Source organism: Carassius gibelio, chromosome B11, assembly GCF_023724105.1.
Source record: "Carassius gibelio isolate Cgi1373 ecotype wild population from Czech Republic chromosome B11, carGib1.2-hapl.c, whole genome shotgun sequence".
In the NCBI taxonomy this organism is placed as follows: Eukaryota; Metazoa; Chordata; class Actinopteri; order Cypriniformes; family Cyprinidae; genus Carassius; species Carassius gibelio.
This window is the reverse complement of record NC_068406.1, coordinates 13,091,556-13,115,404: the sequence shown is the minus strand read 5'-3', so window position 1 is coordinate 13,115,404 and position 23,849 is coordinate 13,091,556. Positions and strand designations below refer to the sequence as shown.

The following is a 23,849-nucleotide window of genomic DNA, read 5'->3' as shown; positions in this document are numbered from 1 at the left end:
TGTAACTTTACCGCTCACTCGTTACCCTCACTTGATACGAGGTCTGAAAGTGTTGGCAAATGCGTTAAAGTGTTTTTGTTTTTATGTGTGTGTGTTTGTGTGCAGTGGAAATGCGACTCGTACTGCTATAAATCGGTCCCTCTGTTTCAAATGTCAGGCTGCTTCATTATTAATCTCAGCATGTGGCGGAGAGAAACGCAGCAGTGGGTGGTTTTTTGTTTGTTTATGAAGAATGTGCGAATAATGCTTTTGCATATTTTATTAATGTCTGTTTTACATGTTAGAAATCTCATTTTTATCAGAAGCGTCATTGCGATCTAATTAAATATGGAGGGATGTTTTCAGTACGCTGTTTACAGCTTCACGCATGGGCAGAACCATCAAGAGGGTTCTCTCGTTAAAAGGGCGAGCGTGCTGATATTTCTCCTCCTGTTTGAAAGGGAAACGGGCATGTGCCGGGCGAGGGAAGAGGCGAGAGAGACTATGTCAGAATGGCAATGAGAGTTGACCTTTCACGAGTGCATGAGGCATCTGCTCTTATCACCTATGCCAAAAGTCTCATTAGAGATTATGAGCTGAAACAATTTGCCTTCTTTTGCCTCCGTAGCCATTTGTTTAAGTTTAATTAAAAACATGTGACCTTCAACCTGCTTTTGTACTGTCTGAATCGGGCTTCGTTTGTTTCTACTTGGGTTCTATTGACCGAATCAGGATTAGGCAGGCTGATTTGATTAAATGTACCACAGCTGTTGACATTAGTGGCGTTATTATTGTTGTGTTAGAGATACAAAAGGCAGTGCCGCAGTTGGCCCGAATTCATAGAAACACATTTAGCGCCCAAGGGTTAACGCACCGTTCAGAAAGGAGAAAAATTAACCTTTGCATTGTGTAAATGTCAATCTCAGAAGAAAATAAAGCCCATATCCTGTTAAATAGACAAAAGTGTACCTTTTCTCAACCTTGTGTGATTGACAGATGTGTTGTTATGACCATTAACTGTAAAGCTTTATAATTACTAAATGGCCAGTTGCTGCTTTAGCCCTGGTGAGGGATTGAGGTTAGTCATCATATTAGTTCTCTCAGAAAAGTTGTCAGTTTGAAATCATACAAACTTGAAATATAATAATATATAATTATAATTACTTAGTAGGAGTGCAGTATCAGTAAAGTATATAAACATCAATAATCGGACTGCAATGCATTTGCTAGAAATTAAGATTACTCTTAACAAACCACTGCAAAATAATGTCTGTGTGGCTTAATCACTTCTCAAATAGTTGAATGTTATGCCAGAAGTCCATTTGAATGAAAGCGATTGTTAAATGTAATATGTAAAAGTCAAATAATCAATTGTTTGAGTCCTGGTTTTACAGGTTTTCTGTAGTCAGCTTCTGTTGGAGGTGTGTAGATGTGGCCTGTGTGGAAAGAGGACTAAGGAAAAGCAAGCGTGTTCGAGTGGGGAAGAGACTGGGAGAGGAGCATACGTTTTAGATGCGGACAGCCTGTTTACCAGAACGGCCCTGTCTGCTTGTTAAAGAATGCTCGAGAGCCTGATGGAGCCGCCTGTAATATGATATGGCATATGAGATTTTATTTTTAGGACAGAGAAGCCTCCATAAGAAAGGTTTATGGGGTTTTGAGTGGGTTGATCTTTTAAAATATTCAACTTCAATGAAATATGGAGCATGACTTGAGGCTGTTTTGAATTCATAAGTACGTTTCACGAGGTTGGATGTGCATATTGAGAGCTGTCGAAGGCAGCTGAGAGAAAAGCCTGGCGACTTGAGGAGTCCGACTCAAAGCCCGGGGTGGAGTAGAGAGGAGCGAACTTCTAAAAGTAATTTACAACAAGAGTTCTGTTTGATCTGATGATGTAACGTCTCACCTAATCAGAATCCAAGGCTTTGCTGCAATGGATCTGAATATCGATTTTAAAATGCAATTCAGTCGTTAGTGACCCTTGACTGAAATATTTTTACCACGTTAATAAGCAACCAGCAGAGACTTATGGAAAACTAGTCTATAGTCTGTAATGAGAAGAGAAGTTAATAGCAAACATCAGCTATCAATGAAGTGTTGGTCGTTTGCCTCAGTCATTAGGCAGCGTTAGCTGTTAACTGTGTTTGGAGGTAGTAATACATTACAGCAGAATCCGATCAATTACGAGCACCCCACCCATAAGTCCCATCTCTGTTAACTGACAGTTCACCGTCTGCACCCCTCCGCTCAATCCCCTTCTTCCTTTTCCCTCGCTCCGTCTGCAGCTCATCAGTCAGTCTACTCATTAACCTAAAGGACTTTGATGGGAGAAAAAGGGAGCGATAGAGAGAATGATGGAGAGAGGAAGCGTCTAGGGAGAGAGAGCACACAGACTGGACTAGGCCTGAATCAATATCACTTCATGACAACAGACAGGAAAGGAGCCAGTGAGGAAGAGAATTAGTGAAGTTTACCAATGTTTCAAACACGACTTTAATTATTTGCATGAGTAGATTACATACGAAGTCAATGCAAAGACACTACACAATAGAGGTGCATTCGCTCCAGGCAACGTGAATGATGCGAAATGTGCAACGCATGTGCCGCAAATGTGCAATATTTGCCTCAATTGTGTCTTTCACACGATTCGTCCTTGTGCAAGGCAATCAGCAAAGAGCTTATTGACACGACCATTTATAACAGAAAATGGAAGAGAGCACTTTGCAGCCATCTAGTCACCCAAAAATGTATGATATAGATATGTGGAACATAGGAAACAATTATATTAAGTTGTAATGGTAGTTGAATTTTACAGAGCTACTATCAAAAAAAAAAAAAAAAAAAAATATCAGTGTATATACAATAGTAAAATGTACTTCGGTGTTTGGCTTATCCCAGAGTATTTGGGACTTCCACAATGGGTAGACCATTGTTGATCATATGAGTTTTTTTTTTTTTTTTTTTTCGCGCTAATGCAGTAAAAACCGTGAGTAATCCAGAGCAAGTGATGCAATGCGCATTTTCACTTCACTCTCGGTGTGAACACACCATTATATTTTGTTGTATAGTATGTGTATAGTTGAATAATGGCCTACAGTTAGAATGGATTATTTTAACTACAATTTTAATATTTAATCAAGTCTTCAAAAGACAGGCGGTTTACATTATGCCAGCAATTAAATAAGTAATAATAAATAATTCATAATGATTATTAAAAATAATAATTATTTAATAGCTGCTTATATTATCTGAAATTGACAGCTTTATGGTTAGTTTTATGGTTCTTTGTGTTTAAATTTATAAATGTTTATACATTTACACAAATGTATATACAGACTAAAATTATATGACTTTTTCAGATTAAAGGTTAAAATGAATAAATATGGCATGACAAATATTGACTAAATTTCAAACATTTTCTTTGGAAAACAAAAACTGTAACTTAGAAAAAAAGAAAGGAAAAACTTTGGGAATAGTGGAAAGATGGAGTGTGACAGTTGTAGACAGCGATGTAAATGAGGGTGGGCTGGATTGAATAATTACCTATCCCTGCAGCACCAGGCAGACAGACGTCCTGTAGCAGAAAATATTCAGGAAACTCATCAGGTTTGGCATCCAAAGGAAGATTCCTTCTCTCTAATTACTTAAACCCAAACCCAACTTCCTGTTCTGCAGAGCTTCACAGAGACTGCCAGTGTGACGACTGATTTTGTTTGAATCTTTGCTAATTGTGCAGCTCTCCAGCCATTCGCCCTAGTTACCGCAAGCAGATTCACAGTGACAGATATACGTTACTTCCAATTAGAGGTACTTTTTCACACACTCTATGTATTGGCACAAAAATGTTCATGAACTTTTGCATTGCAGTAGAGCAGCTCGTGAAGAGAGCCCGGTCCTGATCTCAGTGAACTGTCTGTCTCACTTAGCGACTGTCGGGGGACACTCTGCTGTGTCTCATATCTGTCACTAAATCGGTTTCACACTGTCTTTTTAGCCAGTTTATGTCTGATATTTTGTATCTGTGATGTCAACAGAGCGTATTCGACTGGGCTGACCAGAAGAAACCTGGCCTTCAATTTTAGCTTTTGTTTCTGAAGGTGAAGATGAATTCAGGAAACCTTTGAAAAGACAAACAGGGAACTTCTGTAGTAAACAGTCATTTATCAGACACGTGTGTCCTAAAATGGTTCCCAGGATACTTATTACTGGGACAGTAGCCCTGGAACATCCTGGGATTGTTTACTTCACAAAGGTACAATGGTGATAGCTAAAAGACTACTTTTTTGGGTTTTGAACCATTTAGTTATTGGCCTCAATCTTTAAACACTATGCAGTATGATGGTGGACTCATCCAGGACCTTAAAGAGATTACCAGAACAGCATTTATTTAGCTTTTTAACTTTTGATCTATTTAATACATCCATGCTAATAAATAAAATGATTTATTTATTTATATAAAGTATTGCTTTGAAACAGTATACAGTATATAACATATTTAGTCTCCAACATACTACTCCTTGTATATACAGTCTGCAATTATTGAGCTGTATATTTTGCATGTTTTTTTTTTTTTGTACACATTTTAAAATGTTTTGTTCAGTTTCTTTACATTTCGTTAGACTTTGGTCTAGTCTAGAATAAAATTATATGTCTTTTCTCTGACAGTAAAATACATTCAAATTAATTATTATGGAATGACAAAATACTGACTGAATTTAAAGCTCTCATTATACTCCAATTGTGTAAAACTTTATTCTACTGAACACAAAAAGAAGATAATTTGAAGAGCTTTGTTAAACCAAGCCATTTTGGTTTTTATTTCTAAAAAAATCTTGTTTCACAGAAGGTCATACAGATTTGAAACAAAATGAGAGTGAGTAAATGATGGCAGAATTAGCATTTTAGGGTAAACAGTGCTTTTAAGACAGGTAAATCACATTTTAATCAAATCACTGCATGAAATGAAAAGTCCACCTGAAACAATGAGTTGACAAGAGTTGTGTTTTAGTTATATTAAGCAATCAAATTGGTGGCAATGGTCTCAGGTCATATCTGCAATGTAGCAATGATTAGGATGGGAATGTTAGAGAGTGGTGTGTATAGAGGGACCATCTGTGTCCTTACACTGGGGTTTAGATCACACACCAATCCTCTGATCACCACTTCTCTGGGGTCTTATCCTCCTGATTTCCCCCAAATGCTTGTGTTTGTTGTGCTTGTCAGGGAAGATCTAGTATTTTGTTTGCATCCGGCCAGGTGCTGTCCAACCAATTTCTGTTTTCTTGTAAACCTTTTGTTTTGGTAAGACACCGTAACGTTCAATTAGTCATATGACTGGGTCAGACTCACACTGCAGGGCATAAGTTCCCCAAATACATCCCCCTCTCTTTTTGCTAAAAAATGTTTCCACAGATTGAATCGCTTGTTCGTTTATCCTGCATCTTTGCGGCTGGGTTTGTCTGTCTATTATTGGTCTTGTACTGGTTTGTTTGGGCAGACGATTGCTAGTTAGAGTGTGTATGTCAAAGTAAATTACTTAAGAGTGTATGTGCGCAACACAAGCGTGTGAATAACAAATAGTGACCTTTCTGTGACCTGAAATAGCTGAATCGCTCTCATGTACGTACAAACTGTATGTTGTGCAGTGTTTAGCTAATGCTAATGTTGTTCAGAATGCCATACTGATTATTTTGTCAACATCGAAGATTTCTCTAGAGTCTCTCTGATGCTGAGATACAGATGTTTCATCTCAAAATCATGAAACAGCACAACATGCATCTCTCCCTCTGTCTCTCACTCTGTTTCTCTCCCCTTATCCCCTAAACAAATATCATTTGGTGACATTCTCTTCTCTCCTCGGGTTCAAGTAAGCATTAAGCCGTTTTCATTTGTAATTAATTTTTGTGAGGCGCTGAATGCTGTGGGATTACAACTCCCCACTGCTGCTCTTTGTTAAATACTCTGATTATTCAATACAACTGCTGCACAGAGAGAGAGAAAGAGCGTTTATGCAGGTATACACACTTGAGTTGGAGTTCAGATTACACCCAGACTTAATCCCCTTTTAAGGGGTAATATGATGCTACTAAAAAGTACATTATTTCGTGTTTGGTTTAATGAATTGTGTTTATGCGGTTTAAGGTAAAAAAAAAAAAAAAAAACACTATTTTCCACATACTGTACATTATTGATTCTCCTCTGTGCCCCGCCTTCTGAAACATGTAGATTTTTTTTGTCCATACAATCTTCTTATATGTTCCACAGAAGAAAGGCATGCATGTTTAGAATGGCTTAAGTGATGGATTAGTAAATAATGGCATAATTCATAATTTTTATTTTTACAAAAATGAAGATCCATTGTTCACAGTCTTATGGCTTGCTTTGTTCTACATAAGAAGAATTTTAAAGATTATGTCAGCTGTTTTCATCCGTACATTGAAATTCAGTAGGGTCCAGAACCTTTAAACCCCCAAAAATGACACAAGGCTTGCATAAAATTGAAAGTTGAATGCTGACTCATGAGTTTTCTGAAGCAAAATTATCAATTTGAATGATACCCAAGTTATGAAAATGAAAATTGTAGAGTCACACTGAAGGCATCAAGGGCTATTTGACCAAGAAGGAGAGTGATGGGGTGCTGCACCAGATGACCTGGCCTCCACAGTCACCGGACCTGAACCCCATCGAGATGGTTTAGGGATGAGCTGGACCGCAGACAGAAGGCAAAAGGGCTAACAAGTGCTAAGCATCTCTTTGGGGAAACTGTTGGAAGACCATTTCAGGTGACTACCTCTTGAAGCTCATCAAGAGAATGCCAAGAGTGTGCAAAGCAGTGATCAAAGCAAAAGGTGGCTACTTTGAAGAACCTAGAATATGACATATTTTCACTTTTTTGTTATGTATATAATTCCATATATAAATCCAGATGTGTTAATTCATAGTTTTGATGCCTTCAGTGTGAATATATATATATATATATATATATATATATATATATATATATATATATATATATATATATATATATATATATATATATAATATTATTATTATTATTATTATTATTATTTTATTTTTTTTATTTTTTTTATGAAAACATACACTGACATTGAATATGGTGACATAAACCTCAAACTTCGTGATACTTGGTCGTGATATGCAACAATCAATTACGTTTAATTGATGTTAAGCTTAGTTGAAACATTCAGCAGTTGAAGTATGTTGTGTTCTGCAGATAAAAGCAAGTCATAGAAGTTTGGAACGACATGAGTTTGAATAAATTATATCTGATTTTTCTTTTTGGGTACATTATTCCTCCAGAAGTTGTTGAGGTGATTCCTACTTTGGCAACCTGGTCTTTTCTTTGACCCAAACCCGAAAACCAAGATCCAGACCCAAGCCACATGTGTGTGATCTCAATACCTCAAGATCTCTGATACACAAATGCATGCAAATACACCCACACAAAGGCACATAACACAAAGAGATGCACATGCAACATACACAATGTCTTTGGAGAAGAAACTGGAACCTCTGAATAATGCTGTTTAACCATGAATCATTGCTTATTTTCTTTATCCGGTTCAGTGTTCACACCCGCTGATCCCAGAACAACACATGGACCTGCTTTGATATGCATGACTCTTGCTTGGGTTCAGGGGTTACACTACTACTTCAGCTTGGCAATTAGAAGGTCACAGCTTCTCCGGAACCTCCTCTCCTCCTCCTTTTTATCTTTGTAATATTTTTATGCCTTCCCACTGTCATAAATGTCAGACAAAGACCATTGAAACCCATAAAAACATGCTTTTCCTGTGGCACCAGTGGGTGGCTGTTGGCTGCCCGGTGGATGAGGCATGTCTCTGCTGATATGCTTAATTACTGCTTAACCCATGTAAGCATAAGGTATAATGTGCAGGTCATCGCTCTCTGAGTCCTTCAGTCAGACAAAGAGGGACGTTAGAGCATCATGGGATCTGAATTACCTCCCTCTTTATCAGTCAGGGCTCCCCTCATCATTTAAGTGCCATCGCATCAAATACGCGCACACAGTCTCTGGTAGTCTGACATTGTTTGCCATTTGCACAGAACCAAACCCATATTCTGTCGCCCAGGGTTCCCTGTTATTCATGTGGCAGCCCATAATCACGTCCCTGTGCACCGTAAGGCATCAATTAAGGCATTATTTATTACCAGTAGTTCTGGTCTAATTCACCCGCTCAGAATTAGCCCTGATTTCCCTTGACCTTGTCCGCATGTGCCATCTCCCCTTTTTCCACCTAAATGTAGATAAACGAGTGTGCACAGAGTCCAAACAAGAGAGGGCCAGTAGGACAGCCCGATCATTAAGCTAAATTTAGTCATCAAACTGTAGTGTTATGGCAGCTTATGTTGCTGCAATAATTCACAGTGGGCCAGTTTATTTGTCTATGCATTTTCCATAGAAAAACTACATCCTCTGGACTTTAAATAGAGCTTCTCTGTTAAGTGAACTTAGGTTATACTTTTGGCATTGGACATTTCTTATATGTATCAGTCGTGAAAACAGTTGTGCTGCTCAATATTTTTCTGCAGCCTTTAAAAGAACAGCATTTTATTGTGGTAGTTACTGAAACTTTATGTAAATATGAGTCTACTTGGTTTGCATATAAACTGTATATAATATCACATACAGTGCCATTCAAAAGTTTGGGATTTATAAGATTTGTAAAGTTTCTTATGCTCATCAAGGCTACAATTATTTGAAAAAAAAAAAAAATGCTATATGTAGCACAGCAGTTTCAATACTGTTAATAAATCAGTATATTAGAATGATTTCTGAAGGATCATGTGACACTGAAAACTGATGTAACGGCTGAAGAAAATTCAGCACTGCGTCACAGAAATAAGTGATATTTTAAAGTATATTAAAATAGGAAACCAATGTTAGAAATTGCAATAAAATCTCACAATATTGCAGTTTTTTCTGTATTATTGATCATATAAATACAGAAAAAAAACAAAAATCTTACTGATCCCAAACTTTTTAATGGCAATGTCTATCACATGATTCTCCAGAAGTCATTCTAATATGCTGATTAGGATATTACTGATAATGATGTATGTTTGTATGTGTAGCACAAAGTCCCATCAAAGGAGTATCAGTAGCGTGACCTTGTTTCTCCCACTGAGAAGAGTCACATTCATTTCCATGCATTCAGCTATTCACCAGGTGCCATTTCCAGCCTTAGTAATGCTGGAATGCAGTCAGACAGATGGTATAATCATTCCTAATACTTCTATAGATTACATGGCACACCGTACGGCATGCAGAGAAGGAAATTACGTGTCACAGATTGCATTGTGTGGAGCCCCTAAAGTCCCGATTGGTGCGAGACAGGCTCCATTGCAACTAATCGGACGCCTGTCTGCATTCGAGCTCGTTAGGTTGATCAAGTGCCCTCATCCGCTGTCACGTTTCAGCGAGTCTCCTGCCAAACTTCAGGCGAAGAGTGAGGGAAAGAAAGCAGGAAAGCGAAGAGATGAAAAGAAAGTGAGCTTCTCGGCGGCCCCCAGTGAAAATGCAAATTGAGCAAATGATCTCTAAAGTCAGAAACTGGTATTTCAGCCCTGTTCTATTTGAAGAGAGGAATGAGAGTGTCTCTCTCTGATGGCACAGTCTGGACGTGAGCGAGTTTTTATGAGCCGAACTGAGGAGAAACTAACTGCGTACTGATGAAAGGAACATGGCATTCAGATTTTTACCGCAGTGTGTGTTTGCTTCACAGGCGCTTGAGGGAAGCTGAAAGGATGGACAGATTTGAAAGTTTTTGGAATATCAATTGAAAGTTTTTAGAATTATTGGCCAGAGATAAATGATTCAAATGGTGGTCTTATTAAATTGACTGCTGCGTTTAAAGTCTGGCTTACAGAATGCATGCCGTAGCATATTAAAAGGAGTACTTCACCCAAACATAAAACTTACCATTTTTATGTAATCAATATGCCATCTATAAATATAAAGATATATTTATCAATATCTAGCTGAACTTTAGCTTACATTTTTGTTCACATACTTAAGTTATTTTTTTTTTTTAGTTTTTATACTTAGGGAAAAAAAACAATACAAGTTTTTTTTTTTACATCCATAACCTTATTGAAAAGACCTGTATTAGATAGAACATGACTGTCACAGCTGCTCACGGATTTGTCTCTGTAGTTCCATATAGTGCTTCTATTGTTTCTCTCTCTTCTTGTAAAAAGTTTAGAAAAATCTTGGCATCTGCTGCTTCTCGGTGGATGGTAAAAAAAAACAAAAAACAGAACCTATCAGAAGTCATGTAGTCGTACAGTGTCTCCACTGTAGCTTGTGTTTTAACACTCATTAAGACACACAGACATCATCCTCACACTAATGAGAGACAAGCAGCCTCTCCATATCAACAGGGTCAGTTTGAGCGAGGAAGGAAGAAGAGGATAAAGAAATTAAGCAGTATGGAGCCAAACAGAGTCGTGTAGAGAAAAAGAAAGATTATTTTAAGAATGGGAAACAGCAAATGGGACGAGCAGGAAATGAAGGTAAAAGAGGAAGAGCCAAAGAGACTAATGAAAGTGGCCTGAAGCATAGGGCAGAGAGAGGCACACACAGACAAACGAGTGCACATTCTCTCAAAGCAGTAATGAGAGCGCAGAGAAATCACTACCACACACACCCGAGCATGGCTCAACACTCACTCCTATACTGTACATTACAGCTAACATTCATCTCAAACCTCTCATTTGCTCTGGATGACACAATGGACTGTATTCTGTCCTATCCATGCTCAAAAACATATACCTTCACACACTGCTTAGATAAGATATGAGACTGTTTACTATATAGTACATTTTAAAAAAGGTCAACCCACATGGTACACATGGTAGCATTAATCCTTACAGTACAACAGTTTTCAACAGTAGAAATATAAGAAATCGATTGATTGTAAGAAATATTTATTGTGCACCAACTCATATTAGATTGTTTTCTTAAGGATCATGTGACATTGAAGACTTGGCAGCAGGAAATGTAACTTTGCCATTACAGGAGTTCATTAATTTTACAATATTACTATTTTTACTATACTTTTGATCAAATAAATGCTGCCTGGGTGAAAATACTGTAAGAGACTATAAGAGTGTGCTTTTTCCCAGAATTAGACTTTTGTTTTCCATCAAAACAGTAAACATTAAAATGTTCCAAAATATCCCTTGGACCCGCATTGAAGAACACACAATACTGTGTCTAGAGACCTGAATATCATACCTATGAGTAGACTTTATTTGTCTTGGGCCAAAGGCAGCTCTTTGCAATTTCAAAGAAACATCCTGGCAAGCACTTAACAACACCCTAGCATCATGGACGAGAAGGCATTACTCTTAAGATAATGCAAAAATCTAGTTTTCTTTTGCTATCATGGTCTTATATCTTAGTAAAGATGATTCAGTGTGTTGAATGTCTGCGTCTCTGCCTAAATTTGCAGCTTAGACCTAGAAACTATTATGAGGAGATAGAAAAACAGCTGCAGTTGTATATTTTCAGTGGGAAATTTGTTTGAGAACTGTCATGTCTGTGGGCTCCTTTATTGCGGTATTTTTGCTTAGCTGTTATCCCTGGCTCTTTACTTCCTTCCGTTTCTCTCTCTCTCGTTCTCCATCCCTTCTTGTTTGTAGAGATTGTCCTTGTTTCAAGCACTCATACATCACTCTCTCCCTTGCTCCTGTGCTGAAGTGAATATGTGTGCTTTGCACCTTGGTGAGGCTCTGTTTGTAATGCTGGAGCAAATTTTGTATTTATTTTTGTATTTTTTGCTGGGTGGCTGTAATATGTTCTGTCATGAGAGATTCGAGACCAGTGCAGTAATCATTGCTAATATGATGATAAAACCGCTCAGTCCAGGACCAGCCAGGAAAACGCGTGGTTTCTCAGCCGTGCTGCTCCATACAGCATTCATACAGGTCAAGGCAGTGTCAAATGAATATGGAAAGAAAATACAATTATTGAAGTGTTTTTTTTTTCTCTCTCTGCATCTCTGTATACCACACATACCACTCTTATTCCTGGGTTTGTAGTGTAAATGAGGGGTCCAAAGCTAGAGTCTAAAAAAAGCCAGTTTCCACATCAGAGTTTTAATACATAAATAAATAAAAATCTGAAAAGATAATTGATATTTATTTCTCATAATTGTGATTTCATCTTACATTTGCCACTACATCTATGACTTGCATTTGTGACTTTATATCTCACAATTGCAACAGTTAATTATTATTTATGATAACACTTTAGTAATGGGACCGATTCTCACTCTTAACTAATTGCTTGTTAACATGCCTATTATTATACATACATAGTACTAATAAAGCACTTATTCTGCACCCAAACTTAACAACTACCTTACTAACTGCTAATCACTATTATCTATTAAGGAGCAAACTAGGAGTTTATTGAGGCAAAAGTCATAGTTTATAGTTTAATAGTGAGAACTGTACCTTAAAATAAAGTTATTTATATATATATATATATATATATATATATATATATATATATATATATATATATATATATATATATATATATATATATATATATCTTATTTTGTGATGTACAAAATCACAGATGTGAGAAATAATATTGGTCAATTCTCACAATTACTCATTTTATTTTTGGAAAGGGTTCCAGTGAGGCTGTATTTGATCAATTTGCACTTTAAAGTTTTAACATTTTTCAAACAAAGAAAACAATTAATAATAACTGTGAATACGATTCTGCTTTATTTGTAGGCATCTAGTTTAAAGGTGCCTGCCATTAGTCTTGTTTTTTTATTATTATTATTATTATTATTTTTTTTTATATATATATATAATTTATGTTCAGTCAAATCGTTATGCTGATCATTTATAATTTAAAATGTCTCAAATCAAAGCATTGTTGCTTGTGGTTTCAGACTTTTGAACTCCTCTCACAGTCTGGATGGTGGTAAGAGTGAGTAAGAGAAGGGCGGTCAGAGGTTGCATCAGTCTGATCAGGTAGATGTGCCAAGGTAGTGAAGCAGTGCAGAGCATTAAGTCAGTCTGACGGCTTCCCACAAGCCCTTGCGCCTCATCACAGATCAGAGATTTAGTGCTGGAAAGTCTAGAAGAACAGCAGCAGCAATAAAAAGGGTGAGAGGTGACGATACTGAGGTGAGCGAGCGTCTACGTGTTTGCCTCTTTAAATTTTATGGTGTTGTCATGCTGTCGGCTGCATCGCTCTCCGTCTTCCTCTCTCATTTCTTTGATGACTTTAGTGCCGGTACAACTCGTCCTCAAAGAGCTGCTAACTTTTATAAATGTTTTCATGAGAACCTGACTTTTTTTTTCTTCCTATCTCCCTCCCTCCCATCTCTCCTGCAGAAAACATGAAGGCACCTCTGCAAAGGTCACGGTCGCGGCAGAATATCAATTTCAACTCGACACGATCACCCACTGCCAAGGAGCCTCATTACGAGAGTGAACCCCATCCGTCTGCAGCCCACAGGCCGACCCACCGGCCCGAGAGAGAGAAGGAAAAAGAGCGAACTCCGACGCTTTGCTCATCCAATGGTGACACGGACGTGGAGGCCTTGCTCGTCCGCCTGCGTGCCCTGTGATGACATCACCGCCTCTCGGGTTTGACCTCTGTAGTCACTTCGGTGACACAGATACAAAAAAGAAACACAAAGCTCGCAGTCACCTTTTGCTAATAAATGCCGGCGGGTTGCACACATACGCGCACAGGAAAAGTCTTAACAATTAACCTTTCCCATCCATCTCCTCTGCCCTTTTACCTCCAGCAACAGACTTGTTGTCCACAGAAGTGCGAGTCATTGTGCTGGTCGGGTCCAGGAAGAAAACTCGTCGCTGTTTTGTATTAAGCAGCTAATTACCGGACGGCTTAGAGTGACCTTTGGGCCAAGCGCTAGTCTTTTTTTATGTCATAAACAGACCAATTATTACTCTTTAAAGGCTTCATGCAGCTCTTTAAGGCACTCATACATGCGTATTTTCACAAACATAGATGTTTGAATGATGGCCGTTCAAATTTGTCACATATATTTATCCTTTTCTACAAAAAAAAAAAAAAAGATAGCATCTTTAATAACATAGCTATATCTTAAATGTTTCTTATAAACATAAATCACTTTTTTTGTGTGTGTGAATCTTTTAGACTTTTATTTATATACATGTATATTTAATCAAATTAATCCTACAGAAGTTTTAATGTGCAGGGAATTCTCTACACTTATGAAGAATTACTCTTCATAAGATAAAAAAAGAATGTATTAGTTGGGTTTCATCCCCCTCAAGAGAGACGGCACTATGCAAGAGCAGCGGTTCTGTATTAGGAGAGCCACTGACAGCAGATCCCTGAGTGCCAGGAGTATTTGTACTGCTTAGCAAACCTCACTGATATAATGCACACTACTTCTCTGCACATTTGTTCTTGGATCTGCTGCTTTTCCAAATAATGTTTCCTTTTATTTTTTTAGACATTTGATTTCTTTGGTTTCTTTTTGTGTTTGTCTGTCTCGTTGTGTGCACGTGTTTTTCATTGTATAATTGGCGATATATAATTCCTCCTCATGATGTTTTCTGTTCTGCTATTCCTGATGTGATTTTCCTCTTTACTGCTCTCAATCAGGCATGACATCGGAATGCGATTACCTGTGAAATCACATCTCTTTCTCTCTCTCTCTCTGGACTTACTCTCATCACCTTTTTTGATTCTTTGAAACAACATTCCTGTTATTGGATAGACATTATTGCAGTGACATCATTTGGGGAAATGTTACAAATAAAATAAGGAAAAGAAAAACGATGCAGAGAACTCAGTCTTTTGTTCGGCTTCAAAACAGACGAATGTCAATTCTTTTCTTTTTTTAATTTCGCTCCACAAACTCTCTCAGTCAGTTTCCCTCATTAAAAGGGTGCATATGTTCTCGTGCATCCTCTCCTTCATTCAGAAATCTTATTTTATGCACGATTACCTGAGAGTCAGGGTGAGGTTACTGAGGGAGGCTGGCACCTCCTGGAGAGATGAAAGCCTCTGCTACCCACAATCACACCGTTTATTGTTTTGAAATAATAATGAATGCTGTTTCCAAAGGTGTCTGTTCCAGTTTCATTAATCTACTTGAAATGGGGGAAGTGGGTTTGCCCCTTCACTGCAGTAGGATGCTGGTGTTATTTGGGAATACTGGTCACTAAAGGAATGATAGGAGGTAACTTGTTAATCACATTCTTAGCCAGCATCATGTGAATGACTGACATTGGCAGCAACTGCACATGGAATTCAAGTGCTTGTCATGTGATGTACAGGGAAGCTATTAAATCAAACAAAAATATTAGTATGATGAAAAAAATTATAATTTTAGTTGGATACTAATTTTATTTTGACATGAACATTGCAATTTAAAGTAAATATATATATATATATATATATATATATATATATATATATATATATATATATATATATATATATATATATATATATATATATATATATTAAACATTGAGAAAATAAACTCTGTATATGCAGCACACTTTGCAGGTAAAAACAGACCCCAGGTTACCAGAGGATAAAAGCCTATCACAACAACAGGCTGCATCAGTGTGGTCGAATAGCTCTCTGTGCCCAAATGAAATCATATCAGTTAGCATCCATGTCCTAAGCCGCAAAGTCACACGTCCACTTTAGAAAGAACATCGATTCCTCTCCTCCACGCTTTTTATTTGCGTTTAGTCGTCCGAGACGCCAGGCTCTCTGCAGGCGGTGTGTGTAGTGCTGCCCTTAGCGGGATCACAGCTCCGATCAGCACCATGGACAGCTCTAGCAAAAGCAATGCTAATGAAGCACGGCCTTCCTCGTTCCCCTCTGTATTAGCATCAGACAGGAGCTCACTCTCACCATCTCCCCTCCAAATGATCCACTGCCGCTGCGAGCATAACCCCAAGAGAGGATGTTCTGCGCTTCTGTGTCCCATGTTCTTTGCTCTCTGCTTCTTTATTTTTTATGAACTGCCTCTTTCTCTCGCTCATCTGCTCTCGCCCTACTCCGAAAAGACAGAAACACAAGAAATCACCCAATCCCGTTGCCTTTTTCCCTGCTTAATAGGACAAACCAGAGTGGCAGAGGATATGAAATTCTGCTCTATGTAGTTCTGCCCGAGTAGCAGACAAAACTAGTCTGTGAAGCAAACAAGATCATTCCTTTCCTATTTAATGCCTGCTGTCAGCCAGCTCTCCACAGGACGATGGGGAGATCAGAAGGGGTAAAGGGTCAGCCAAAACAGTGGTTCTTTTCAAGACATGCTGCATCGTGAACCAGAGTCAGGTGAAAGAGGTTATGGCTTATGTAAATAGATGTGTGTTGTTTCATACTTCTTTTGTTAATTATACTTAAAATGACTTGAAATGGCTTTTTTTTTATTGTTATTACAGTATTCACTTTTTTCCACTGAGTTTGTGTGATTTTTCCAATGACGGTTTCTATTATTCTGTCCGTTATCTCAGCTGTTGGATGTGAATCTACTTGACAGACGGTCCTCAATAACAATGTGAAGGTCTGGCTGTTCTCTAACAGTAGCAACCAAGACGAACACAGACTGTCCAACTAGAGAAAGAGAAACGGACATCTGTTGGTTTTTGAACATGCATTGATGCATCTCAAGCTGCCATCGCAAAGCCTTTCCTCTAGGCAATTACAAAAACAAGATCAGGAGATGGGGAGGGTGTGCATTTTTCTTTATTGAACAGTTGTGCGGTTGTGTGTATAATTTAAAGGGAAACAAAGCATATTGTGTGGCAGCTTGTAGTCTGCTCGGGTTTAATTGGAGATGGGGAGAGTAAGGCAGCTGTGAGTTAAGACCGTTAAACTTGGATGATCCTCACCCGACACCTCTTCTAGAATACAGAGGCCTCTCTATCCATCCCTTCATCCTGTGAGAAGGCAAAAGTACTTTTATCAGTCCAACTGAAAAAAGTTATGTTTACAAAATGACTTTTTGACACAGTGAGTGCTTCTGAGGATGAAATAACTACTGGATGAGGCACAGTTTCCAAGGTTAGTGACATCAAACCAAAGATATTCTGAGTTTTGTTCATATATGCATGCTTGAAATGAGAAATTATGCTACATTTATTGATGAGCTGCAGAAAATCTGTTCTTTCTTTCCTCAATAGGTGATAAAGTGTGTGTTTGTGTGCTTTAATTACACCGGGGTGGAGTGTGGGTCACCTCTTTATCCACTACACTAACAGGAACTTCAGGTTGGGAAAACTGGAAATTACTCCTGACAAAACGAAGTAGCTCACCTCTCTCAATTCTCCAGATTAAGAGAGACTGCCTTCCAAAGTGGACTCTCCCTCCTCCTCGGTTTCTTTCTCTCTCTTACACACACATACTCATTCCCTCTTCTCATCCTAATCGTGAAGCGCCCATCAAGTACATGTCCCTGGAAACAAAATTCAGTTTCTAATAATACTTTAGTCCTTCTTGGTTTGGAAGAGGTCTTTTGTCGGGTATTGTAACAAGTCTGCAGGGAGTTTTGCTCTTGTGGGAGCCAAAAGCAGACAGAAGGCTTGGCACTTTTTGCTATATCTCTATATCCACACTCTGCCAGACATCCTGAGTTTAAGTGTGCTGCACTGATCTTCTTCCTCTCACAGCGAGTCTCCTTTTTCTCTGTTTGCGTCTGTTGTCCCAAATCCTTTCTCACAAATCATTTCCACCGTAGGATTGATCAGCACTTTGACCTTCACTCTTCCTTGGCTCACTTGTCTCTGTCACATAGTGCCTTGCAGATTTTTTTTTCACCAAAAATGGAAAGAGCTTGCACCTTCTCTTGTTCCTTCTCACTTTTTTTCTCCTTGCTTGACTGTAGAGGGTTTTTCACCTTGAAAGGGCACCTTTGTCCGTTCCTAGCGCTCTTACTGTAAGGGGCAACCGAATCCATCGGAGGCTTCAGCCGAGCAGAGCAGCTGAGTCACCTGCTTCAACGTGATTGCATTGGATTCGGGATAATCCAGTACCTTCTCTTTTCTCAACTGTTCCTGGTCTATTTCTATCTCAAGGACAGGCCCTTTGAGAAAAGATGGCCTCAATCGTTGATAGAGGCCATGGTGTTCTTTAAGAAAAATCTCTTTTTTGAGGGGGTTTTAAGCAATGTACGAAGTTTAAAGAAGTCTTAGGTAAGGAAACAAACTCTAAGCTCCTTTTTAACCTGAATGTCAATTATTGGTCCATGCAAATGTGTAAATTCCTAGCCTTGGCTCTGGTAAACTCTTTCCAGTTGTTGCTCTGCTTGAAAACAAGAGTAAATTATACCTTACATAGTGTCCTTAAAGGCCGAGGCTTCTTCAAATTTGGTTAAAAGCAGCTCAGTGAGAGTAAGTCTTAGAAAGTGTTGCAGCATCGTCTGCGAACTGTTAAGACCTCCTCAGAAACTGCAGCATATAAATAGACTCGACTGTGGCCACTGTGTGAGTCAGTGGCTGTCAGCAAAGCTCAAATTCGAGGGCAGATGTTGGGGGAGGAGGGTGGATGTCCTTTTCGATGCTGTTCCAGACAGAAAGATAATAATTTTCCCCCAGGGTACGGACTGGGAGAAGGGGATTCTGTCCGGTTGCGGGCGCCGGCAGGGAATTTCAGTCTGTTTTTGGCCTGGAAGCCCTGACTCTGCAAGGTCACATCACCATGAGGGAGTGTGTGATGATGTGCAGGAAGGACAATGCCCGGAGCGCGTGTGATGGAACCAGGCCAGAGTTCCACCACGTGCTGCCAACATGACAGACAAGGCACAACATCACCTGCCAACGAGGTTCTGGAGCAACTGACAGTTAGCAGCATTACATGCTAACACTCTTAGACTTTTTTTTTTGTATTCATGTGCTTTATTGGGCATATTTATATGATGCAGAGAAACAGGAATGGGTAAAGACAGATACAGTAGTACAGTATGAGCCAATATTTGACACCCACTGTACCATTGCTATGGCAAGATTTTGGTATTTGATAATATTATATTATTTATTATATAATAAATAAGTATTGGTATATTTTTAATACATACATTAGAATATATATTTTATATAACTGTACATGATTTAATGTTTACAGATGCTGCATATTTTATACAAAACACTGCGTTTAATAATATATGAAATATTTAATTTATAAAATACATATTTTTTAAAACGCTACAATTTAAAAAGTGCGGGGTCAGTATGCAGCCATTGCTCCAGTCTTCAGTGTGACATGATCCTTCAGAAATCCTCATATTTCACATTTATTATTATTAGCAATGTTGATAACCGTTTTTGCTGCTTAATTTTTATATAATTTATAAGGAATTATTTGATGAATATAAAGTTCAAAAGAACAGTTAATCTTTTGTAACATGATACATGTCTTTACTGACGCTTTTGTTCAATTGGATACATCCTTTTAAAGAATGCTAAACATTAATTTATTCTTCTTCTTCCCATTTTTAAGCTTTATGCTTGTTGGATTGTTAGTGCAAATCTGGTGGGATATATGTTCCTCCTGGAACTATATGATATGTACTTGTAGAAAGGAAATATGTAGATACAGTAAAAGTTTATTTTTTATTTTCTTCTTCTGAAGATGAAAAGAAATTTGTGCGTGCATACATTTAAAGTATTTCATCATCACTTATGTCATTTTATTTGCTTAATGGAAGAAGCACAAAGACCGAATCTGGGATAACAGACCTGGTCCATTCGTGTTTAATGTACCTCAGCAAAAAGCACCCTATGATGATGGTTTAAAAAGCTGAGACTGAGAAAGAATAACTCAAAGATTATGTTTGGAGCAGAGTGCAAGTACAAAGTAGCAGCCTTTGATCTCCATGGCGGCAGTGACAGCGACTGGGCGGGCGGAACCATGCGGAGGGTCTTCCGGGATTCATTATCCTGTTTGTGAGTCTTTTTAATGATGGGGGAGGTCCCTGCCCTCACCAAGAGTCACAACAGAGAGCAGTTTATGCACATGTTTGAACAGATGAGCTGTGAGCATTCTCTAATTGCTGTTTAAGATCCATTAAAACTATTTCCTTCATTCAGATTTTCATGGCAATTACATTTGACTATAAAGGTAATATGCAATCAGTGCTCATAAAGTAAAAAAATAAAAATAAATGCTTGATGAACTCCAGAGACAACAACAACTGACTGTTCAGCGTAAACGTGTTGTCATTGTATTTTTCATTTAGTGCTGCAAAGCGACAGTTCCACATTATTATATTGTATTTTAATTAGACTGTCCAGAGATCACATTCCAGGCTAAAAAAAATTAATGTGGCAGATCATCTACCGATGATAAATACTTCACATCACTGAAGTGATTAAACAGTCCATGTTGGCAAATGCCTTGTGTAATACCAGAGCTATAGAATTAGGATCATGTCAGTTGACTTGTTCCTTTAAATGTTACACAAAGGGAAAATTTAATTATCTCTTATGCCGGGGGCTTTTTTTTTCTTTCTTTCTTTTTTTTTTCTTTCAATAATCCAATATTCAGTAATAAGTTTTTTTTTTTTTTTCATTATAGGCAATCTTTTTTCACTTGTCTTTTTTTGTTTTTAAAAGAAATATTTCAGTAATTTAAAAGCACAAGGATTTACTAGCTTGTTTTTGCATATGTAAGAAACATCTTGTAATTAGTGTTTATGTCAAGGCTTGCTTGGGTTGTTTTTTTTTTTCAATTTGAAGTTTAATGTGTTTGGATATGTAAATTTAGTGCTGTCAGTCATGAACAGAAAAATAAAAAGATATTGCACAGATTTGGTTCCCCCCATGATCTCACTTGGATCAAATCACACTTTCTGACAAGCAATGAATGTAAAGGACAGGGGGGGAAATCACACTGTCAACATCTGTCTTCAGCCGATCAGAATATTCCAGCTGATGATTTCGCACCATGTTACCCAAGCCTGGACATGTCTTGGAACATGATGTTAAATATAGGTATGTATCTCACTTTCAGTCACACCATCTCACTCTCCCATTCCTCATTTCCTTCAGCTCTCTCTCCCTTCCTGTCCTCTGAGACAGTGTTGTGATGTAATATGAAGTAGAAATGGTGTCGACTCTTCAACCTTGTGTTAAGTCTTCAGACTGAGAATGGAAGAGGTTGTAACAAAAGTTGTACTACCTCACTCTCTTCTACTGCTCTCTATCTCTCTCGGCACTTTGTAGGAGTGTGGTGCAAATCTACTCATCGTGTTAAACAGGCCTGTTTGTATGAGGCTGCCCAGAACACTTCTCTCTGAGTCCCGACTGACGTCATGTCTTAAACCAAAACGACTTCAGTTTGACCAAGTTCCTCCTCACGCACCTCCTGAGGTTTGCTCATATTGTCATGTTCTATGTCATTTTAGAATGAAAACTATGTATTGCTTCCTGTTTAAAACAAAAAAAAGTTAACAGAGTCATTCTGTACTCCAAACATTAAAGGAGATATTCTGTCAAATCTTTATATAGCTTTTTGTCCTTTGAAAAATTAGTTTCTACTGAACAAAATAGACCAAAATAAACAGTCTATATCAGAGGTTCTTAAACTGATGTCTGGGGACCTCAAAAGACTGCAGAGACATGATTGGTTAGTTATGATCTAATAGTATATTAATAGTGTATAGAAAAGAATACAGTGCCAACTCAGTAGTAGTGTTCATTTAGTTTGCATTTCGTTTTTTAAGTCATTTTCTCATGGCTTAAAAAAGATGGTGATAAGATACTAAGGTCAATAAACAATAACTGTGACTACAGTATATCTGCATCCAATATCACTGACGGTAAAAGAAGAGTCTAAAATTCATACCAAAATATAAAATAGATTTTGGTATGAATTTTAGACTCCTCTTCTTTTTTTATTTATTTATTTATGTATTTGTAAATATGTTTGCGGACTCTTGATATCTGGCAACCACACACATGGAAGCTTGCATAGTAGAGACACTATGGAAGCTTTCATGTGTGGTTGCCAGATAACAAGAGTTCAAATCCCCAATCAAAGCTCCTCTGGTAAAAGGATTCATATTCTGCAATGTTTTGATTATTTTTTACAATCTGGCAATCATGCACTCACACACACACACACACACACACACACACACACACACACACACACACACACACACACACACACATTTAATCTTCATTGCAGAAGCACCAACAATGATCTGAAATCAACAGCATACAAGATAGCTGGAGTTTAGCGATCTTCATGTGAGATCTTCAGCTTAAATGAAAGTGTCAATCTTTGTTCTGCCATGAGATTTCGACTATATTGTTTGTGATTGTGGTTGCTGAATAAATGCAGTTGCTTTAATAGAGAAACATTATTGCAATTTGGAATTATTAAAATTACTATCAGGAGTCACTGTTATAATATTGTTTTTTTTTTTACAAGTTTTCATAATGTGGACAGAGAGAGTGTGTAAGTTTTTGATGTATATAATAGAAAGCCTATATCAGTACAATGGGTGAGGTAAAATAAACCATGTGAGTCGACATTCTATTGATTTTTGCTCATTAGTAAACATGAAATATATGCAATGCAAAAATACAAATTTCAAATGACAACAGTCATTACAAAAATAAATACAGGCCTAAAATTAATTTTAAAAGACTAAAACTAAATAAAAACTGGTTGACTAAATGAACACTACTTAGAAACTTAATTACATCCTATTGTAATATCTTCTAATATTTTTCATTTGACTGTATTTTTATTGTTTAATTGTACCTGTTTTACAGTCAATGGGTCTTTACATATGAACAGCATGATATTTGCCATTTATTTGAGATATTAACATTTTGAGCTATTCCTCACAAAATAATTTAGTGCAAGGGTCATATTTCCTACTTTTATTGTGTGTTTTGTTCCAGCTTGTGATTGATGGACACTATGGAGTGTCATTGTAAGGAAAAGAGCTGCAAATTCTTTCAAATGTATCCTTTTGTGTTCTGTGTAATAACAAATATGTACAGTAACAGAATGTAGCAGAATTTTTATATTTTAGTCTAAACATAGACTATGCATATCTCTTTAATCAGGAGTGGTTAGGTCTAAGAGATTAATTTCCAATGACATTGTGTAACAGAGCATCGAGGTGATTTTGTTAACACTGCGAACAAAAAAGAAAAAAAAAATCTCACTGCTATTGCCATCGCACTAACCTGAAGTGTTTTGAATATCTTGGTGCTTGTTTTCTTGCACTGTATTATTTTTAATAAACGGCCACAAACTGACATATAAAACGCAGAGAAGAGCAGCTTCTCATTAGCTGAATGTGGAGAAGACACGCTGGGTTTTTTTGTTTTGTTGTTGTGCTTTTTTTTTCAGCAAATAGGCATAAAGAAACAGAACAGCAGATCAGAGAATGAAAAAAAAAGAATCTGTTGCTGTTATTCACCGGTGTGGCAACTGCAAAATCTGACTAAAAGTCACTTTGACAAACTGAAAATCAAATCACTGCACCAACTACTCCACTTGCCCCAAACCTTATAGATACTCTTAATATTTAACAGCCATAATTTGCCAAGAGCTCTGGATTAGTAAAAAATGCACAGAGAGAGGAGCAGCGGCATAAAATCAAAACACACATTGCTCTTTCTTCTTTTTTTTCTTTTTTTTTTTTTTTAGGTGTGCAGAGAAACAGTTGCTATGGAAGGAGCTTAATGAGGGAGAATTAAGATGGAGAGGAAGGAGCAGGCCACGGGGCTAGCTTTAGAAAAACAAGTCGAAGAGATGTCTGATCTAATTTATAAACCCAGGGTGTCATTTCAACCCCCCCCCCTCTCTCAGCTGCTAT

The 23,849-nt window shown here is 37.7% G+C and overlaps 1 protein-coding gene across 1 annotated transcript in view; it reads left to right on the top strand.

Moving 5' to 3' along the window:
- The window catches only part of LOC127968161 (protein diaphanous homolog 3-like), a 331,343-nt gene extending 316,513 nt beyond the window's left edge, over positions 1-14,830 (top strand). Inside the window, exon 27 of the mRNA XM_052569110.1 lies at positions 13,387-14,830. Within this exon, the coding sequence (XP_052425070.1) occupies positions 13,387-13,622 (236 nt within the window). The 3' untranslated portion in view covers positions 13,623-14,830. The remainder of the gene's footprint in view (positions 1-13,386) is intronic.
- Positions 14,831-23,849: the final 9,019 nt, after the last annotated feature.